General features: G+C 43.5%; 1 protein-coding gene across 6 annotated transcripts in view; it reads left to right on the top strand.

Moving 5' to 3' along the window:
- CADPS (calcium dependent secretion activator) overlaps positions 1 to 20,223 on the top strand; it is a 376,860-nt gene extending 356,637 nt beyond the window's left edge. For 5 of the 6 annotated variants that reach the window (XM_035106772.2, XM_060271298.1, XM_035106769.2 and 2 more), the window contains 2 exons: positions 14,097 to 14,201; positions 18,864 to 20,222. In XM_035106772.2, the coding sequence (XP_034962663.2) occupies positions 14,097 to 14,201; positions 18,864 to 19,043 (285 nt within the window). In that variant the 3' untranslated portion in view covers positions 19,044 to 20,222. Of the gene's footprint in view, positions 1 to 14,096; positions 14,202 to 18,863 lie in introns of all 6 variants that reach the window. The other variant, XM_035106756.2, reaches the window with a different exon arrangement.
- The last annotated feature ends 2,316 nt before the right edge of the window (positions 20,224 to 22,539 follow it).

Here is a 22,539-nt window from a genome sequence, read left to right as displayed (position 1 = left end):
CAGCAAAAAAGGAAGACTAAAGAGTGAAAAGAGGCAAATTGGTCCCAAAAGGCAACCTATTCAACTTAGGAGGTTTGCTCTATTCAAGCACTCGCTGTGAAACTCAAGTACTAGGTAGCTTATTCAATTTCATTCACTCTTTAGAATGAGCCCACAAGTGTTTAATTTCTTATGCTACCGAATAAAAGGATGAAGGGAGCTTGCTTTTTTATTTTTTTATTTTTTTTAAACCCTCCCCAAAAACTATCATTATTATTACTGGAAGCATTAATAGTTAAGATTTGCTGATCAATGCCTGCAGCATTAGCTCGGTGGTAGTTTTCATAGATATTGGAGCTATTAAATCGTAATGGCATGTAACAGAGTTAACTTGTCTTACTGATTTGTTTTAGGGAAAAGCAGATTTATTACTGTGAGGGTGTCTCATACGCTAAGGATTCAAATCAGAACTGAGCTTTCGAAATGGGGCAGGGGGGGGCAACAACACAAGAAGGAAGGCCTAGCTAGATACCGGACAGGTAGAAGCATAGCTGCCAAGTTTTCCCTTTACTCGCGAGGAAGCCTATTCGGCATAAGGGAATTTTCCTTTAAAAAAGGGAGAACTTGGCAGCTATGGGTAGAAGCTTCGTTGTGTTTTCATTATGCTCATCTGAAAATATCTATGCATGCATGGCCCCAGAAATCAATTACCATAGCTCAGAAAGTGTATCTAAGGCTGCAAACATATCCACACAGTAGTGCTATTCGGGCATGATTCTATCTGTGCTTAAACAACTTGTGGGAGATTTCTCTTTCCCTGCCTGCTCCAACCCTAACCTTCCTGGGGGCAGGTTGGGGCTGCACCAGATGGGGTGAAAGCATGCACTGGATAAGGGGCTTCATCCCACTGAAAGATAAAGTGGGACTTATTTCTGTACACAGGATCATCATCATTTTATTTGTATGCCGCCTTTCCACAGTTAAAAGCAATGCTCAGGCGGCTTACACGAAAGCTCTTACCAATGACAAACTTAGTTGGTCTCTAAGGTGCTACTGGAAGAAAGAAAAGATTTATTTTGTTTCAACTACGCCCAACCAACACGGCTACCTGCCTGTAACAAGATTTACATAATTACAAAAATTACATAATTACATAATTACAAAAGTCATAAACAATAACTAAACCACATCAACAAAAAATATGCAACCAAATGGAAAACCATTTCCACATAAAATCTAAAACTAAGAATACAGCATTAATATCACAGTTTAAAATGACACAGGTACAAAAAAAAATAACAGCAATTAAAAAACAAAAACGGAGCCCTTTCTGGCCAGCAGCGGCGGCAGCAGTCCTTTATGGAGTCCGTCAGGCCAGGTGGTGAGTGGCAGGACTGGGGCCCTCAGGTGCTGAGCAGGGGAGTCCTCTGCAATGCTAGAAAAATATTTTCCTTTAGCATGGAAAAACCATGCTCCCCCTTTCTTTGCGGCAGAAAGTCTCCCTTTCCCCCAACTTTCCATGGAGACTATATTCAAAGGCACCATCCAGAAGGGCTCTGGACATTTTACTTGCTGCTTTGTAACATCACTTGCACCGTTGTATTTCCAGTGCACTAGCCAAAAAAATACTCCGCCTGGATTGCTGGGGGTGGCAATTGCCTCCCCCACAATTGGGTGCCAGGTACTTTTTTCCTGTAAGAATGGCAGCCATTTGTGATGCACTCCAAGGCAGGCTTGGGTTGCGGACTTGACACATCCCTGATAACCCAGAAGTCTGGAGTGGGGGCGGGGAGGTTTGTCCCAGAGAGCTTCCACTCCGAATGGAAATATGGGGGGAATAAAGCAGGCTGAAAGTTGCAGAGTGCAAAACCTTTCCCTGCCTGAACATCTCAGTGAAACACAGGTTTTTGCCCCTCTCAGTTCAATCTTAATGGGTGCACAGATAACTATGTCCCATATAACTCAGTAGACACCACTGAGAACCAAGCCAGAAGCAAGCATTCTCGGTCATGCTTGATGGTGACAAAGAGACAGATCTCAGAAATCATACGGTACATTTTCTGGTCTTTTGGGAGGAATCATGACCCAGTAGTACAGCAGGTTTGTTTGCAGAAGGTCGCAGGTTCAGTCCTTGCGCATCTTCAGTGAAAAGGACCAAGTATCAAGTGGTGTCAGAGACCTTGGCGAAAGACCTTTGAGAACCACTGTAGCGTGTGAGGAACAACCACCACCCAAAATACAGTGGTACCTCTGGTTACGAACTTAATTCATTCTGGAGGTCCGTTCTTAACCTGAAACTGTTCTTAACCTGAGGTACCACTTTAGCTAATGGGGCCTCCCGCTGCTGCCGTGTGATTTCTGTTCTCATTCTGAGGTAAAGTTCTTAACCCGAGGTACTATTTCTGGGTTACCAGAGTCTGTAACCCGAAGTGTTTGTAACCCAAGGTACCCTTTTTTATTCTTTTTCTTTCTTTCTTTCTTTTTTTGCAATGCATATGTACCCAGTCTTTAGTAAGAAGAAAGGGCTTCAGGATAAACAGGTTTAGATGTCCCTGAATCAATGCTACATCAGTAGGCTGATATTTACCTAAGCTATATCTGTTGCACTTTAGAACAAAGAAGCAGGAAGTTGTAGGAGATGCTGTTATTACTTTGACTACAAATACACAGGTTTTGCTGAGAAGATCCAGAAGATCCACATTGTTAAGTTCTGCCGAAAACAAAACCTGCCACTTTCAGAAATAAAACCACCAAGAGCAATGTGTGTTTGTCAAGCCCATGTGAGGTGGAAATCAAATAATGATGCTGTAGTCATTGTGTTAGCAAACCTGAGCTACAATTAGGAAAACACAGTGCAGGGGTGGGGAGCCTGTGGGCCTCCAAATGTTGGGACTCTAATTCCTATCGTCCCCCCCATCCAGCATGGACAATGATCAGGGATGATGGAAATTGAAATCCAGGAACTTCGGGAGATTTACAGGTTACCCACCCATGGCCAGCACAGACGAGCCTGTGAATTTGATAGTAATGAGTAATGAGTGACCTCTAACCATGATAGGTTATGCAGAAGGGCAAAAGGGAGGGAAAGTGCCAGTGTGGTGTAGTGGTTAAGAGTGGTAGACTCGTAATCTGGGGAGCCGGGTTCGTGTCTCCGCTCCTCCACATGCAGCTGCTGGGTGACCTTGGGCTAGTCACACTTCTCTGAAGTCTCTCAGCCCCACCTACCTCACAGGGTGTCTGTTGTGGGGGAGGAAGGGAAAGCAGAATGTTAGCTGCTTTGAGACTCCTTCAGGTAGTGATAAAGCGGGATATCAAATCCAAACTACTACTACTACTACTCTTCTTCTTCTTCTTCTTCTTCTTCTTCTTCTTCTTCTTCTTCTTCTTCTTCTTCTTCTTCTTCTTCTTCTTCCATACGACCAGAGAACTTGCCATTGTGCCTTGGGTGAGGTAGAGTCCACCGAACATATCCTCCTGAGTTGCCCCTTCTATGTAGATTTAAGGCAATATCTCATAGCCCCATGCCTATCTCAGCTTAGCTGTCTATCCAGAGAAAGTCAGGTTGTACATTTGTTGAATGTACAACCTGACTTTCCCCACTGGGAAAACAGCTTTATTGGTGGCCAAATTTCTCTTCCTAGCTCTCAAGCGTCGTAAGAGTAAAATCGATTGCATTGGTGCGGGTTTATCTGTATAGCCTTTATTAGTGCTGCCCATGTTTTATTTTAGTTTTTAGATGTCTTAGACGTTTTAACTTTGTACTGAGAAATGTATCTTTTCTGAGTGACGGTCGAATAAAGAATGATGATGATGATGATACATGAAGCATCCAATGCAGTACTCCGCCTTGCTTTGACTGCCCAATGCTTCTGAGGTTTAATAAGAATAGCCCCATTATGCAGCTGGCCAGTTGTGAAATGCCATCCATGGGATCAGCTGGAAGACTTGCCCCTAATCTCTCTAGGGATAAATTAATGCAATGTGAATTTTGCAATGTTGTCATCCTTGACCCAGCATTAAACAGTTGACCTCAGAAATAACTACCATAGGTCACTTACCAGGACTGAGAGCTGCTGCAGGAAGTCAAAGCATACTCTGGGTTGGAGCTGTTCACAGGTAGCTTAGTGGCTTGTTTGGAATCAGCAATGCATTGGGGGTCATTTGTCTGTGCTGATGGGCCTTCTTTTGTGTGTGTGCAGTACAGTTTTTAAGTGCCTCCCCCACCCCACCCCGGCCCCGTACAACATGCCTGGGAATGCAGGTGTCTTTTTCATTATCCAGGAAAGCAAAATGAAAAAAAGAATGCAGATACAGTGGATTCTTACGATTATGAAGCCCACACGGCATGCTGTTTTCAGACTTCTGTTGTATAATATTAGATTGCCCTGAGGCTCAAAGGCCGGCTCACTTCCAATCCCTGATGATCTCGCATTAAAGTGATCCCTGCATCTTGGCCACCAGGCTCTAAGCAAGAAGACAGGCAGGTGTGCCATTTCAGAGTTCAATATCTGGGCCAGCAAAATTGAGCAAGGGGAAGCAGCAGGATTGTTGGTAGGAATTAAATAGCTCTACTCACTCTTGAATCTATTGCCCCAAAGGTGTTTTTGTTTAGAACATTTGCTGTGGTTGCCTTTTTATACGTAACCTTTTTATACGTAATTCATGATAGCTAGAGCTATTTTCCAATTAAAGAAATATTGCTCAATTAATCTTAGGAATTTTAGTCTGGTAATCAATCAGTTAACTTTGTATAAATTTACACATGTGGAAAATTTATATATTCTGAAGCGAGAAAGTCTGGGGATGATACATACCTGTGTCACAGCATCTTATTGTGTTTTTATATTTTTATGGAAGCCGCCCAGAGTGGCTGAGGCAACCCAGTCAGATGGGCGGCATATAAATAATAAAAAAGTGAAATATTACTGTTATTAGAAAACCCCTTTGTACTCCCTTAGGCAGGAATGTTTCTTTTAAGATGACACTTTTTTAGAATACAAGGATTTTTTAAAAAAAATAAAATTGAAAAACCCGCTGCCTGATTAATCAAGGACACCTGTTTCAGTTCAGCAAATTATTATGTTGATAAATTAACCTAACTGATTAATCAACTTCATCTGCTGCCCTGTGGTCCCTCGGAGGGCGTCGTGGGACCATTGACTGTCTCAGAAGGCGAAGAGAAACCTCCAAACACAGAGGGCGAGAGCCAACATCAAGTAGCCCTTGCCATGACCACAGGAAGCAACCTTCTACCGAGTCAGACCATCTAGCCCAGTACTGTCTACACCAAGCACCCCCAAACTGCGGCCCTCCAGATGTCTTGGCCTACAACTCCCATGATCCCTAGCTAACAGGACCAGTGGTCGAGGAAGATGGGAATTGAACTGGAGGGCCGAAGTTTGGGGGTGCCTGGTCTACACTGACTGGCAGAAGCTGTCAAGAGTTCCGAACAAGGGGTGTTTCCAGCCTTGCCTGGATTGAACCTGGGGCATTCTGCATGCAAAGCCGACGCTCTATTGCTGAGCTGTGCCACTCCCCTTCTCCCAGCAGCCACAGAAACCTCTGTCACCCTTGCCTTACTGAGAACAATAGAAACAAAAATGTGTGCTGGGGGAGATTGGGAGCATGCTGTGGGCAGGTACGGAGACTCCTTTGGAACCAATTCCCCCAACACCTTTGAAATGGGAAACACATGCATCTTCCTTCTCATTGGAAACAGATGCTGGAAACCACAGGAGGGGAGAGCACTCTAGTGCTCATGCTCTGCTCCCTGGTTTCCCACAGGGATCTGGTTGTGCTGAGGTGCTGAGCTATTATTATTATTATTATTATTATTATTATTATTATTATTATTATTATTTATATCCTGCCCTCTCCAGCCAGAACCAGGCTCAGGGCGGCTAACATCAAAATATGTAATACATTAAGACATAAAATTCAGCAATCGACTGAAATACAGCTTAAAATCAGACAAAGATGGACCATTGGCCTGATCCAGCCAATGTTCTTAATTTCATCTACCGTAATAAAATCTCTCTTTAAGGTACCCTAAAGCTCTTTTGCTGTTTACACAATGACAAGTTTTATATGAGTGGATTGAGTAACATGGGAGTTTGTTTGTTTGTTTGTTTGCTTAAACATTGATTTTTAATTTTAAGTAACAGAACACCCATACAGAGTTCAGTTGTTGTCTGGAAAAGAAAGAAAAATGATGGCTGATGGTTGTAGATTTAGATGTTCCAAGAAAGGCAATCATATAAAAGTGTCTCTCCATAAGATACGCTGAGTCGATGGAGGGTGAAAACCACGTTCAATTGTCTTATCAAAGTCAGTAAAGGGATACCATGTTGTATAGAAGGAGTGGGTCATTTTCACCCCCCAGATCAATATTCCTTTTGTGAAATGGTTCATTTGTCCATTAAGCACAATGTGCCACACCTGTGAAATCCAGGCTTCAAAATATTTGCATTCAGAGTTTTCCTGTTGTTTTGTAGTCAGTAATCTAGCTGCAGTTAGTAAATGGAGGATGAGGTCTTTATTGGTTATGTTCTTAATCTGAGGAGTAAAATAAGACAGTAGGGATAATTTTGGGTCTGGTTGTCCTATCAATTGATTGTTTGAAAACATTTCCCCCAAAAAAGGGAATAATTTTTGGGCAAAGCCATCACAAGTGTACGAGAGAGCCAGTTAAATTGCATTCTTGCCAGCAAAAGTTGGGTGTGTTGTGATTAATCCTAAAGATGTACCATCTTCATCTTTAAAGCATTTTCTCAAGTTCTAACTGAGATGGATCCAAATGGTAGTTTTGTTCCCTGATTTGCTCCTCTAATTCGTCTCCAATATCTTATTCTCATTTTAGTCTTAATGAACTGAGAGAAGGGTAGCCAATTGTGTGAGCATTTTATATACAACTTAATTTAATTTTTTAAAAAATCCTCAGGTTAGCATGGAGATGCATTTTTCTGTGGCACCATGTTTAGAAACTGAACCTAAGAATCCCTGCGAACAATTTACATTTGCATGGAAAAGTCAAGCAGATTTGAACACCTCACGTATAATAGGGTTGACCATGGTCCCCCCCCCCCTCCTCACATTGATAGCTCCAAGAGCTAAGCCCAGCGTGTTGAGAGAGATATGGAGTTGGTGAAAAATGAATGTCTGAGGGTTTTGTACCTTACTGGCCTATTGAAGTGGGGGCTGGCTATTTAGCCGCAAACTTGCCTTCCGAAAACCAAAAAGGGCTGTGATCACCCATGGGCACATGGCCCTTTTGTTCGCTTCCCTTGACTAGTGTTGCTTTTATCCCGGGTGTAGCTGGGGGGGGGGAATTGCCTCACGCCATTGAATCCGTTACCTTCGGAACACCTTGAATTCAAAGGTCTGTCGCAAAGCCTCTTTTGAGTATTTCAAAACAGTCCAGAAGAGAGAGAGAGAGAGAGAGAGAGAGAAAGGACAGCCTTGTCCTTTGAGTTTCTCAGTGCAGTGCCTCCGTTTATTCTTAATAGGGTTGAGCAGCCTGGATTCGTTCTGGTTGGAAAGCCAGAACTGAACTGCGGGGTCATGGGTGTGAGTTACTATGGTTATTGAGCAGCATTGCCCGTAGTTTTGCTCTCATGGGCATTAAAGCACAAAATAATGGACAAACAACAGTGGTTAAAGCAAGCAGGTAGGATTACTATGTTCTTTTGTCGGAAGTATATAATGTCTTGTAGTCAGTTTTAAAGACTTCTCAACCCCCCAAAATCCATCCAGCGGCCGCCTGCTGAGTAATTTTGTATGCTTAATCTCTCGCCCTTCACTACAAGCTTTCTGCTAATTTGAGGCAAATGGGTATTTTTTGACACTAAATAGGGCAGGGAAGAATCCGTGACCTAGAAAAACTCCATTCCGAGGCAGTGAGAGGAAGAAAATATTCTTTCAGCCGGGACTTTGTAAGACCTTTGTGAATGACATAAAATAGTTCTGACTAAACTGCACCGGAGCTTTTGCTTAATGGGTTTGCAAGCAAAGGGGGAGGACTTTTCCTGAACATCTTAACACACACACACACACACACACACACACACACACACACACACACTTACTTTAACTCCCCCCTCCCCAATAAAACTTGTCACTTCAGATTGCCATCAGCCACCACCACAATAATCATTTCATGCTTATTGCTAATTGCAAGCACAGCTGAGGCCCAGCGGGGGTCTCCTTGCACAGTCCCAGGCCTTTATACCAGCCTCAATCTGTTGTATGGCACTTGTTCACACACACACACACAAAAGCTACTAGCAAAGGCAGAAAGAGGCAGAGTCACAGGTTCCTTGTAATCCTTCTGCTACCCTGCTGACAACTCAGCCCCAGAAGCATTCCTGGTTTTGTCCAACTCTTTACAAAGGCCAGAGTGACCTTAAGCTACTAGTATGTGGGCTTCTCTTCTTCTTCTTCTTCTTCTTCGTCTTCTTCTCCTCCTCCTCCTTTTTCTGTTTTTCTTTTCTTTCTTTTTTGAATGGAGAATACAGCTCCTTCAGGTGCATTTAAGAAGCAGGGCTGCATCTGGCTTCTGAGATTCTGTTTGCAGCACCCCTGGAGTGAGCTGCGGCTTCCTGTAACATGTAAAATTGTGAGTGTGAACTCAAGGTTCATGGCAAGGAACAGGAGGTCAGGCTCCCATTCAAACCCACCAAAAGGAAATGGGAGTTTGCAGATGTTCTGGTGGATGTGTAATGACACCACCTCCCTCGAAGCGCAGGAACCCAGCGCGGGCTTTCATCAAATGTGCTGCTGCTGCTGCTGCCATCAGTGTGTGTTACTTTGCAGATTTATTCATAACATTTTTCTCTCTCCACCCCCCCCCCAAACAGCTTACATATATATATTCAAAGATGAAGTTCAGCAGCTCTGCACACACTGATGTTCGCAGGTCCCCCCCAAAAAACTGTCCCCGGCATCTCAGGGCAGGGCTGGGAATGCCCTCCATCCAGTCTGAAACTCTAGAGCAAGGGTCGGCAACCTTAAGGAAGCTTTTAATCTTTAAGAAATTGGTGTATTCTAATATTTCTGTTGGAAGCCGCCCAGAGTGGCTGGGAAAACCCAGCCAGATGGGCAGGGTATAAATAATAAATTATTATTATTATTATTATTATTATTATTATTATTATTATTGGGCCCATGGGCCACAAGCGGCCCATGGGGGGTTGTTTAACTGGCCCATGGACCCCGCCGCCCACTCAGTTGGCTCCCGTGCGCCGCACTAAACCAGCGCAGAGCAGAGCGGGGACCGCCTTCTGCAATGCTGGCCAGCTTCCCATTGGCTGCAGGAAGCTCCTGCAGCCAATGGGAAGCTGCCCACACCTCTGCGCCAGAAGGAGTGTCGGAAATAGTGTTTGTACGCACACACACACACACACACACACACACACACTCCTGTCCACCGCGGCATCTGCAGGACCGTGAACCGCCCCGAAGCCACAAAATCTTTGCCGACCCCTGCTCTAGAGAGCTCCAACCAGTCAGATGAGACAATGCTGAGCTCGACGGACCAATGGTCTGGCTCCGTATAAGGCAGCTTCCTGTGTTGCTGCCTACTAGTGGTTACTTTTAGGAGCTCAGGAGCTACCACCCTCCAACTATCCCAGCCTGGCATTCCCAAAGTGGTGCCCTGCAGGGCTGTTGCTGGGTTCGTAGAACACTCAGGGCACAATCCCCTTACACAAATGTGCTAAGTTTAGGGAAGTTTTTAATGTTTGGTGTTTTGCCGCTTTTTTATATATTCTGTTTGGAGCCACCCAGAGTGGCTGGGGAAACCCAGCCAGACAGATGGGGTATAAATAATAATAATAATAATAATAATAATAATAATAATAATAATATATTATCATTATTATTATTATTATTATTCGAGTAGCCAACGTGGTGCTCTTCACACTGTCGGATGCCAACTCCCATTGACCCCAGCCTGTGTGACTAAGAGACACATTGGCTACCCCTGTGGCAAGTTAAATGTATAGACAGAAATGCAGGGCTGTGAGGAAAATTAAAAAGCTGGGTGGATTTTCATGCTGATTGCTTAAAAAAAAAAGTTTCAGATGAATGTGGAAATGGGACCGGATAGGGTTTTCAGTGAACATGTGAGAAATAGAGCAATCTGCCCATCCCTACAGCTTAGGAGATGTGCTTAGGGGTGTAACCTTCGCCACTGACAGTGGTGACAATTGGCTACTAGCTTTTCTCCGGTATGTACTGTGTAAGTGGAGCACCCCTTACTCACCTTAGCATTATATGGTTGTGATCTTATATATCTGAAAAGAAGTCCCATTAAGCTCAGTAGGACACCTGAGCAGACACGCCTAGGCTTCTGCTGTTAACTGAGCATTTTTAATGTAGCAATGGGCTCATCCATATTTCTGCGTGTCCCGTGATTTCTAGGCATGGGTCCAAGAGCTTTTTCTGTCCCCCCAGTGCTTTCCCCAGGAAAACCCACTGTTTACTGCTGAATCGGAACAAACGTCAATCAGGTTTTCCAGGGACTGACGTTTGTTCCGATTCAGCAGTAAACAGCAGGCTTTCCCAGGGAAAGCGGTGGGACAAGCTGAAAGTTACAAAGCAATCCTATGTGTGTTTTGTTCAAAGTGTGTAAGTGCGTTTAGGAGTTTTAAGTACTATAACTCACAAATAAATTGATGTTGGCAGGGGACAGTTGTGTTCAGCCTAGAGGGGCAAATCAGGTGGCAGAATGATACAAACCAAGCCAGTCCAACATGCAGGCCTTTTTTGCGGCCCTCAGCAAGATTTGTTGCCCCCCCCCACACACACACACACCGCAGCCCTCAAGTTGCCTTGCCAAAGCCAGGTAAGCAAGACGCTGGACTTTGGGAAGGAGTTATGAGGGCTCTGAGAGGATCCTAGAGTCTTCCTGCTCCTTCCCAAATCCTAGTTAGCGCTTTTCCAACTTTGGGGAGGAGATGTTGAGAGCTCAAGGACCCTATCAGAACCTCGCGCCCCCTTCCCAAAGCCCGTTGCCTCGCTTAGCCAGTTCTGGGAAGGCAGTGTGACGGCTGGGGGGGCGTCAAATGTTGGCCTTGTTGGCCTTGCTGCCCCTTACCCCCCAAGCAACAAGGCAGAGTGCAGCCCACAGGTTCCGTGTCAGAGTACTGTTGCAGCCCACTTGGTATGAAAAGTTGGGCCGCCCTAGTATAAATGGTGAATTGATATTTCTTGGCCGGAGCCTTTATATATCCTAGCCAACTTAGATCATTTGGAGTAGCACTGTTAATTGGTCCCCTGACTGACATTTAAGCATTGCCGGTCCCATGTTGTTCCGACAGAGATTCAGCAGGCATTATTATTAATTTGTCTTTCAGGTGTCTCTTGAAAACCCTTTTATGCCAACAGGCCTCTGCGATTGTTTAAGCGTTCTTCACTGGCCGGTCATTTTTACGATTGTTTTGCATTGTCTAAACCAGTGGTTCCCAACAGGTGGTCCGCGGACCCCCAGGGGTCCGCGAGCTATGCCAGAGGGGTCCGCAAGATGCTATTAGAATAAAAAATAAAATATATTTCGTATGATAACAGATTTTTGTTTTGGCCGCTTCCTGCATGAGCAGAGTCTAGCGCAAAACTAGAATTAGATAGAGGCAGTAGTTCTGCTGTATGCCGTTAGGTGGCGCTTTACAAACACTACTGTTTTGCAAAGAGGCAGCGCGCGCATTCTACTGACGCTCACCTCCCCAAGATGCTTTGCGCGCGTCGGCTTCATTTGTGTGCTACTGCGCAGGTACCCTGTCTTCTCCATTCCCCTCCCTCCTCCCTGGCGCGCACTGCCTCTTTGCAAAACAGTAGTGTTTGTAAACAAAGTGTTGTTTTTCGCGGAAGCTACAGTTCGCGTAGTTAAAAATGGACCGTTGGTTAAAAAGTGGTTCGTTAAAACGACAAAGGCCTACAGATAAAGAGGAAGATAATGCATTTGATGTTCAAGCAAGTAAGTCAGTGACTCTCGAACCGATCTTGTCAGTGTTCATTGAACCTAAATCGTAAGTGTGAAAAACGTATAAATATAAAATATAAAAAGACTCTTAATTTGGCTCTCACTTTTTAATTTTAGGATTAGGAATTAATGGGGGTCCTTGTCACAATAGCGGCTCAATGAGGGGTCCTCAAGAAAATTTTGTTGGGAACCCCTGGTCTAAACGGTGGTTTATGTTTCGTTGTATACATGTCATTGGGCGTCACCCTGATATTTCACGGTACGGCAGCATGTACTTCCATAAGGTTTCGGATTTTTATTTTATTTTTTAATGTTGACAGAGAAAAGCTTAACCATCTTTAACCATCTGAGTTGAATCTGCATGCACGCACACACACACACCCAAAAAATAAATGCAGAAGAGCAGGAAAGCAAAGATGGCAATCATTTCATTCCTGGAAATGTTTGTAGCCACAGGCAAACGGTGGTACTTTGGCTGTCTGTCCCTGGGACTGAAAAGGCCCCAGGGCCGTGGAGGGAAAAAGAACAAGCAGCGTGTATTAAACAAGAGATCCTCATTACCTTGGGATGCAAAGCCGAAGCGATAAATATTTATGAGGTAGCCTGTGCCCAAAAGCCTCCGAGAGAATGAGAACATTCTGTTTGTGACAGTCTGAGAAAAGGCAGAGCTGAGTAATTTAGAGTAAGTTACAGAACGAAAAACGTACCCTCTCGAATTGTGCAAGTCTAATAAGAAATGTGGGGGACTGCCTGACAACATAAGCTGTCACACCCCTACTCGGCTGCCTCAGGGACCCTGTTGTGAACTTGGCAGCCGAGGATACTTTTCAGCACTCCTTCAGAAAGGAAAATCCATAATAAGTAGATTTTGCAAACCACTCTCGCCCCAGTCCAAGGACTCTCTGATTATCCCTGCAAGCAAGCATATTTCAATCCGCGCCTTGCCTGTGGTAGGGATACTGCTGTGTGCTCACTTTTTCGGCATTCATTGGCAGCGGGGCTGGGCCTCCAAGCATCTTTTTTTTCTGGCCTTTGGGACTCTCTCCAAGTCACACCCCTCACTGACCCTGTTTCACATCCTCTTTGGGTGTCATTGCCAGGCTGAAACATGTCCTTGAACCCTGGCAATGCCTCTTACTTGCCTGGATGGAGAATCAAAGAGTTAGATGTGAATAGAAACCATGCAACTGTAGAAAGGTAAAATGTGCCCTTGTTGCTCTACCCACCACTGCCATGTGGTCCCTGGAAGGTTGGTTTATGGATAGATTATTTAATTTCTATACCGGCTTAATATATAAAAAATATATCCAAGCGGTGCACAGAAAACTGAAGCAACAACAGACAACCTAAGCAAAATATTGCACATGCAAAAACACAGTTACATGTAAACTGTTACATTAATACAAAGTTACACACACACACACACACACACACACACACACACACTGTATAAATCACTATCAATTCATTTTCATTCTGACACACCCTTCCTGTCAGCCTCCGGGTTCTCACCCAGGGTCCAAACAAACTCTCAGCTCACCCACAACAGTCTCACGGCGAGAACAGTTCCTGGAAACCCTTAAAACACAATTAAAATTGTGAAGCTCCGGAGACAGATTCACACATTAGAAAGCAATGGAATCATTTGCTTTACTCCTGTTCCACCTTCTGCAAATTTGGGGGGGGGGGGAGTTCAAGACAAGAACATATTCGTTCAGTCTGATGATAGTGTCAGACTTCCATTTCCCCCACCTGAATAACAGAAGATATATAGAATCGTAATGCAAAACAAAACAAAAACGAGGATCATAGAATTCTGGAGTTGGAAGGGACCCCAAGCTTTGACTAATCCAACCCGCTGCGATGCAGGGATAGAGGATTCCACTAAGAAGAAGAAAAACTCTAATACAAGTTCTAGATCACGTCGTGAATCCAAGTGTGTCAGACAAGAGCTCCTGGACCTCAGTGGGCTTAAAAGTTCATTCTCTTCTTAGGAAGGAGCCTGTGCTGGCAAACTGGCAAGGGAGAGTGGGGAGGCCAGACCTGATCGTATCCAATTGCCTGTGTTCTGTGTTTTATACTTGGCACGTAATATATGCTCTTTGGCATGCCCCTCGGAAAGCTCTCACTTCTTTTGCAGCAATGGTACACCAGCACCATGAACATGGTTTGCACCTGGCTGACAGACCGCATGGACCTCCAGCTCCACATCTATCAACTGAAAACCCTTATCAGGATAGTAAAGGTGAGCATGTTTTATTACGTCCAGGCTGTTTTGTTTCTTGGAGGAAAGAGGTTCCATGCACGAAAGAAATAGCACGTCCATTGAAATCACTTGGAATCATTGAAATCAATGGATGTGACTAACTTTGGTCCATTAGTGTAGCAGCACATCTGCTCTGAGTTTAAGAATTTAGTCGGATCCAACTCGTCCTTAGGTAAACATTGCTGTACTGTCTTGTTTTCCATCCTTGTTGTAGAGCTCAAGTTAACTGCACGGGTGTGGCTTCCAATGTTATCTTTGGTGGCATGAGATGAGCTGCCGCGTGGCGCCTTCCTGTGCCACTAGGCGGCATCAGAAGCGTGACCACACTTTGGGGGAACCCATATAGCACAGGGACTGGGGACCCGTGGCCCTACAGATGTTGCTGGACTACAATGTCTGTCATTCCTGACATTGGGACCGATGGGAGTTGGAGTCTATCAACAGACAGAGGGTCACAAGTTCCCCATTCCTGCTGCAGCGCCTTCTCAGATGAGCATTGCTCCAGTTCCTGGAGAGAGTGCAACATTGGCATAAGGTGGCTTGCATGAGGTGGGCTGCTTGTCATATGATCATACACATCCGACGACGCTAAATTATGCAGGAAGGAGTCGTACTGCACCCGTTCCCACACCACTAATTATAAAATCAGAAGGGGCCCCAGGCATGTAATACAATAGGGGTGTGATAGCACTTGAAAAAAGAAGCATATGGGTACAATGCCATGCAGGATAGTACATGGGTGAATCACCGCCTATGTGGGTTTTGCTGATTCTCAATATGCCACTGCAATCCCTCAACCAAAACAGTTCCATTTTCAAGTGGTTGCCGTGTCACTAATGCAGGCTTGTTCCATTTCCTCAGATAGAAAATTGAGGCTGAAAGGTATTGACCTCCTCAAGACCACCCAGCAAGTCCATGGGTGAATCTAGGCCCAACTCCACTTAGCTACTGAATTCTACTGGCAAAAGCAGATTCAGGAGTACATGTTGTGGGCACATCTCCAACTTCACTTTTTTCAAAATATTTAAAGATTTATCCTACAGCATTTCTCTGTATCAGCCTTGCCCAACCTGGTGCAATCGAGATCTTGGACTCCAACTCCCCTTAGCCCCAGCCAACATGGCCAGTGCTCAGGGTTGAAGAGCACTAGGTTGGGGAAAACTGACCTATATGTTGGGAGAGATGCCTTGTGCCTCCTGCTTGCTTTATCAAGTGGTACTAGTTCCCCATCCATCACAAATGTCATTTCTAACAGCTTGTCTCCTTGCCTGATAGGTCATATATTTCCCTCTACCAAGGCCCAATGGCACCACGGCCATGACAAGGTTCAACAGAATCTCAGGTTAACAACCCCACACCTGGTGATCTGTAGGAGAAACATTTGGTGTCTTGCCTTGGGGGGGGGGTGGATATTGAATTGGAGCTTTTCAGGGGTGCAATAAAACCTTAATGGTCAGAATGCCTGGGACATTTAAAAAAGACCAATAACCATAGGTCCACGATTGCCTCCTCCCACTATGGTCTCATTTGGTTTTCACAACCATTTCAAGTACATAGCTGAATCCCACAATCACATCGCTTCCCAGCAAAGAAATTTGATAAATAAACGTTAGACTAGTGGGGTAGAATAAAGGCAGGATTTGCATTGTACCATCATATATAGCCCAGTTCAAATGTTGCAATATTGGGGTGATAAACAATGGCTTGTCACTCTGAGAATGAGTAATATGCCTGCATGTTCCCTCCTCACCCATCTAGCTTTGGCACTTCTAGCTTGTTTGAACCATAGTTTCCTGGGACAGCCAAAGAGGGAAACGTCTGTTTAATCACTGCCTACGAAGAAGTATATGAAACCACAGTTAATTTTGATGTCATGAACACTGAAGCATAATGAACTAGGATAAAAGTACCGGGCCGGATGCTTGAGGGCAGGGGAGGGTTGCACAGGTGCACAGTTAATTCTTGGACAGATAAGCCATGATTTATCAGCCATCATTTACAGTTGTTTTTTTTAAATAGACATATGTTTGATTATGTGCATTATTGTTTTCCTTTGAATGTTCACATTTGCAAAATTCGTTGGCTGAATTGTTACCACTGACTTCCCTTTTAGTTTCTGTGCAATTACTATTGTAAATACAAATCTGAATTATGCATATAGGTAATTGAAATTATTTCTCTTACAATAGGTGTTTACGGCCTTTTAAAGGGGACTGGGAAGAGATAATAAGATATCCCTGTGTGTGTGTGTGTGTGTGTGTGTGTGTGTGTGTGTGTGTGTGTACTGGACACATGTTAATTATTTCAGTGTGAAATCTCAGTGGCTTACATGAAATAATAAGATCACAGGGGGAGGTAAATACATATTTGATCATTTTTGGTTCTATGTGGTTCTGTTTCATTGAAGAGCGCTAAAATAGTAGAATTGTGTACTCTGAAAATCAAGGCATGAATAAATTACTAAAAAGCTTTTAATGTTCATCAATAAAAGCGATAGGTATCAGCACATTATTATTATGTGTTAGTTGGAGGGGCACCGAAAAGCACTCAAGGTGTCTTGTATGCTGTTACAGCTATGCAGTTGCTAAATAAAAATAAAAATTAAAAATAACAATTTCTCTAGGCGTGCTTGCTATCCAACAAAACACCTTTAAACTGTTTCATGGTGTTAAATAGCATGTGAATTTTACTAATACTTGCATTTTAAAGTTGCAATTGTGTTCTTTAAAAACAAAGGGACTCTAAACCTAGTCAAATACAACTATTTGTGGACAGTGCAGTTTTGCAGCTTATCTATTCTGTAAACTACCCTCCACTTGCACGGGCAGAATTGTCTTGCAAGGGACAAGTGCAAGCTTTCCAACCCTCTCTTGTCACATAGTGTGGGGAGTTGATGCTTAATTTCCCTACCACCACCACCACCACCAATTCTCCCTGATAAATGGTGTTTTTAGCATGCTTTTCCCCAACCAGGATTCTCCAAATGTAGAAGTAAGCCCAGCTAGGGGGCAAATGGCTGGGCGAGCATTTGGACACATGGTTTTGTAGGCATAGGGAAAGCTAAGCACCCTGACTTCCATCCGCTAAGTATGTATGTTCACATTAGCAGCTTAAAACACTCCAAGGTCCTTTCCTCATTGCCACGTTTCAAGCTGCATTTGCCTGGTGTTTTTCACATCAGAGAAGGGGCAGAGATGTCTTCACCCAACATGGCATGACTTTCTTTTTTCCCTGCTGCTGAAACCACCTCAGACCTCCTATTCACCTGACAGATGCACAACAGCTAAAGTTTTTAGTTGTATGGAAGCTGGTTTGAAGGGGTGGTGGCCACAGACAAGAGTCTCCTCCCCATCACGCAGCCCACTGGTATTAGTGACTTATGCTTAAGGCTCTACGAAAATGTGCAAGTTTAGTCACTAACAGAGGTTATGGAGGCAGCAGAAAACGCAATGAAGCAACGGCAGTTGGCTTTATCAGTAAAAATGAGCCACACCCTGATTCTACAGAGAAAAATGGGATGATGAACTCTATGCACAAATGGCCAACGTACAAGTAATTTCTGGACCAGGGTTTGAGCACGTAGCGCTGATCAGATTGTCAGCAATAGTGCCATACTGTTGGAGGGGGGGCAGCAAAAAACTGGATTTATTCCCCACACACGCATGTGAGATAATCAACACTAAGAATTTATGGAGAGTCCTGCTGGATCCGGCAAAAGGCCCTTTTAATCCAGGATCCAGTTCTAACAGTGGCCAACCAGATGCCTATATGTGTGTGTGTGTGTGTGTGTGTGTGTGTCCTCTGCAAGAAGGCCTGAGCACAGCACCACTTTCCTCAGTTGAGAGTCGAGCCAACTGTAACAGATTACCAGACTAGGATACCCACAGTTGGATAGGGATATCCTGTACTATTACTGTCTTTTTAGGGGACCCAGGTGGCGCTGTGGGTTAAACCACAGAGTGTAGGGCTTGCTGATCAGAAGGTCGATGGTTCGAATCCCCGCAACGGGGTGAGCTCCCGTTGCTCGGTCCCAGCTCCTGCCCACCTAGCAGTTTGAAAGCACATCAAAGTGCAAGTAGATAAATAGGTACTGCTCCAGCGGGAAGGTAAACGGCGTTTCCGTGCGCTGCTCTGGTTCGCCAGAAGCAGCTTTGTCATGCTGGCCACATGACCCGGAAGCTGTCTGCAGACAAATGCCAGCTCCCTCAGCCTATAGAGCGAGATGAGCGCCGCAACCCCAGAGTCGGACATGACTGGACCTGATGGTCAGGGGCCCCTTTACCTTTACTGTCTTATTACTGGGTTGGATGTGTCATAATAGTAATCAATTTGTGTGTGGTGTTGGCAGTCCCAACTTAGACATCTGCTGAGTTATAAAAGAACCAAAGTTTGCCTCTTGGGTCAGTGCCAGCTGATATTCAGAAGGCCAATGTTAGTATAAGCCTCGCAGTGTTTACCATTCGGGGTAAGTGGGTTGAGAATTATGGCCAAAGAATACCACAGGTATAAACATTCTCTAAAAGCAGGGAGGGGGAAAAGAGAACTGACTTGGAACAGATTTGCTGGTACGAACCCTACTGTGTCCTGTTTGTGATATTTTTCTACTCCTCTTCTCCACAACGTGACCCCTCCCCTCCCTAGAAAACATACAGAGATTTCCGATTGCAAGGAGTCCTGGATTCCACCTTGAATAGCAAAACCTATGACACAGTGCGAAACCGTCTGACTGTAGAAGAAGCCACAGCCTCCGTAAGCGAAGGTGGAGGGCTTCAAGGAATCACCATGAAAGACAGTGATGAAGAAGATGAAGAGGACGATTAACTCTCCAGATCTAGAAGCCCCCCAACTTGGATGTAGCCTGGAAACCAGTGCATGTAATCTAGTCTGTTATTCAGTTTAGCCACATTAGGAAATTTTCTGTCTGCTCTAAATGCCCATGGAAAGTCTACCAATACAATTGCCATTTTAGCTGTGTGGTACTTAAGATTTAGCACCTCTGTTTCGATCCATTGAGTTTCCTGATTTCATATCTATATGTTCATAAGCAATATGGAGCACCGTTGTTTAAAACTGTTAATGGGAAAAATAACTGCATAGAAAACATGCTAGGTGTGTCCCTGTTATAACTAAAGTATAAATGATGCTTCATTAATGTACTATATATACATTGACGGTAAATTGTTGTGAAGACAAGTGAAACAGGTACTTTCATATATTTGTTTCTCTCCTGTGGATGCCGATTGCTTCGAAACAGAGTGAGGCTACTACAAATGACACCTCTTTTGTACATTTGGGGGCGGTGGGGGGGTTAGGAAATGCATAAACTGGAAGTTGGAATTATTCCCCTTTAATAGACCCAAGCACTTTCCCTCCAAATATATACAGCTAACTTTGTAGAAGTGGTATACCAATGGAATAAAATAGTCATCCATATTGCCACAACGGGTTGACCTTCATCACCTTGTCCACATGACGATTCAGAGCAGTTGTTTTATGTCCGCGTCTTTCCCCCCTCTAAATGTTACACTTTTGTTCAGAGTTCCGATAACTGTGTTTGTAAAAAGGACAACTTTAATTACAATCTTAGACTATACAGATGTGTTTATAATAACGAGGATAATAATAATAACTAATGATAATGATAATAATGACAATATACGAAGATTTCTTTTGGTAGATTGTAATCATAATTTAAATCTCCTTTTGTTTTCACAATGGTTTTTATATCTTGTCATGTACATTGCATTTGGACCAGTAACTTGCATGTCCTTGGGTTCCCCTTCTCCCTTCCGGAAGCTTTTATTTTCTGTGTAAAATAGTGGATCCATCTTGCTTTTTTGCCTTATACAAGCCAACAGTTGTAACAGTGTGAGGACTGTGGCTTCTCAATAAATAATTATTCAGATGTCCTAAGAATAAACGCTGGAGTCTTTTTATGTCTGCCTTAGGAAGAGAAAGCAAAAGATGAGCTAATACAAAAAAACCCAACCAAATGTAAGAGCCCTAGAATAAAGGAATTTTCTTTTCATGTGGATGGGTTTGGGTTTGTTGTTTTTTTAAGTTGGTGGGACTTGTTTCCTGACTTACAAAAGCCAGAATTGTAGAAGCACCCTTCCCTGAAAGGAAGCCTTTCTTACTTTCAAGTAAACCTGGATAGGAGCAGACAGCAACATGGATAGGATGCAACAACTTTCAGTTTTCGTCATAGTGAGCCTTGCTAAGTTAAACAAAGAAACAATGCAGGCATTTGATTATTTCAAGATGTTTATTTGTTTGCTAACCCTTCCTCCCAAAGGAAGTCCGAGCTGGTATTTTCAAGGTTGCTAGGTATAGGTATAGTATCTTTCAGCCATCAAATGCAAACAGGAGGCAAACAGGAATGTTTTCAAATTCTTACTGAATGCTAATAGTGATGGAGACAGGCGCACCTCACTGGGGAGGATGTTCTGCAAAGGGAGGGCCACTCCCAAGAAGGCCCTGTCACAGGTCAGTGACAACTGGGCAACACCCAGAAACAGCAACACCAACAGAGTTTCCCCTGCCAATTTTAGGGCCCAATATTTTTGATACTGGGGCACCAACAGCAGAGATATTATCAGAGCACCAACAGCAGACAACCAACAGTTTCTAGAACTGAGGAGGCCTCTGGGCTCAGATATTCTGCTGCACCTACAGAGGAGATCTTCAAAATCCTATGCTCCCTACTTGCATCAAAATGAATAGGGTTCTAAGGGATCGGGGGGAAATTATGATGGGCCAACACTATAATTTGATTACAATTGAGCTAATTTGGTTTTATTTAAAAAATGGAACTATTTTTTTATTTTCATCATATAACTTTGTTACAGGTAGAGTCTGGGCTATGATTTATTTTTATTTTGTATTTTTATCTGACAGTCAGAGGAGATGGTGAGAGATAAGGGCCGCAATCTTACATCGTTAGGTGTGGTTAAGCCTACTGATTCCAGCTCACTAGGAAAATGACTGAACAGAATGGAACAGAAGTTTTTTCCAAAATGACTCTACCGTGTAGATCCTCTAAACTCATAAGACTCATGAGTCATTCTCACCAAACCCCAAGTCAATAAACTGTCCAATTTGTCTCCTGTCAAACAGAGTTACAGAAGTTACACCTGAATGGGTCCTTTAAAATCACATTACCTTTTTTATATATAAACTGCTTTGAGGTTGTTGGGGTTTTGTCTTGTTTTACAGTTGAGGGGTATATAAATTGTAATATAAATTTTAATATAAATTTTAATATAAAATATAAATTTTATGAAACAAAGAATAGGAAAGGAAAACTCTGAAAAGATGGCGGGGGTGGAAGACATCATGGCCAAAGGAAGGCGGATAATGAATTTTTTTAATCCTATTAAAGTGAGGGTTGCAACCTAGTTAAATAAATTTAGACCATTAATCATAACTGTTTTAGTTGTTTAATTGGTTATTCTGTTGTTTCAACTTGTGTAAATTTGTATATGCTTGAAACAGTGTTACTGAAACAAAGAAGCATGCTTTCTTTGGGCTTTTTTAAAAGATTCCTATATGCATATATATTGCAAAAAGCAGCATCTCATATGTGGCATACCTCTTTTTAAAGATTAAAAATGCCATTTGCAGTGATAGATATATAGATATATAGATATACACATACTGTACATACATAGACATACATGAACTGACACAATCTTGTCCTGGATTAAGCAGGGACTTCAGTCAATTAATGCTGCGATCCTATACATACCTACTCAGAAACAAGCCCTACCGAGTTCAATGGCATCTACTCCCGGGAAAGTATATGTATACAGTAGTTACAGCCTAAAAGTTTTTAAACTGACAAACATAACCAATTCAACTAAATGCAGCCCTAACTCAAATGAGACGGACTAGGGATTAATGACACAAACGGAATAAAAATTGAAAAGTAGTGTCTAATCGGTGGTGATATTATTGCGTCTCTCTCCGAAACAGGGGGGGGGCTTTTTTTATAATGTAAACAGTGCGGCAAAGGAAGGTATGCTTGAAGCCGCAGAATGTGTTAAAACGTTTAGAATGAAAAGAGTGAAAGCTTTAAAAAGGAAGAAGCAACAGCTGAGTTGAGGGACTGCCGTTTCTGCTGCTCTTGGCACTCACAGCTGGGTAGCATGTCTGTGGTCATTTCCAACCTCAGCCATCTCATCGGGATCTGTACTTACAGTAAGGTCCTGGGGGCTACAGGGGCAAAGGTGGCTGCACACACGCCTGATACCCTCGCTCCATTTCATTAGGCAGAGCTTGATTTGCATTGATTGGAATGGAATAATGGGTTTGATTT

The sequence above is a fragment of the Zootoca vivipara genome, chromosome 2 (genome assembly GCF_963506605.1).
Source record: "Zootoca vivipara chromosome 2, rZooViv1.1, whole genome shotgun sequence".
Taxonomy (NCBI): Eukaryota; Metazoa; Chordata; class Lepidosauria; order Squamata; family Lacertidae; genus Zootoca; species Zootoca vivipara.
The sequence above is the reverse complement of the archived record's forward strand: the minus strand, read 5'-3'. Positions and strand labels throughout refer to the sequence as shown.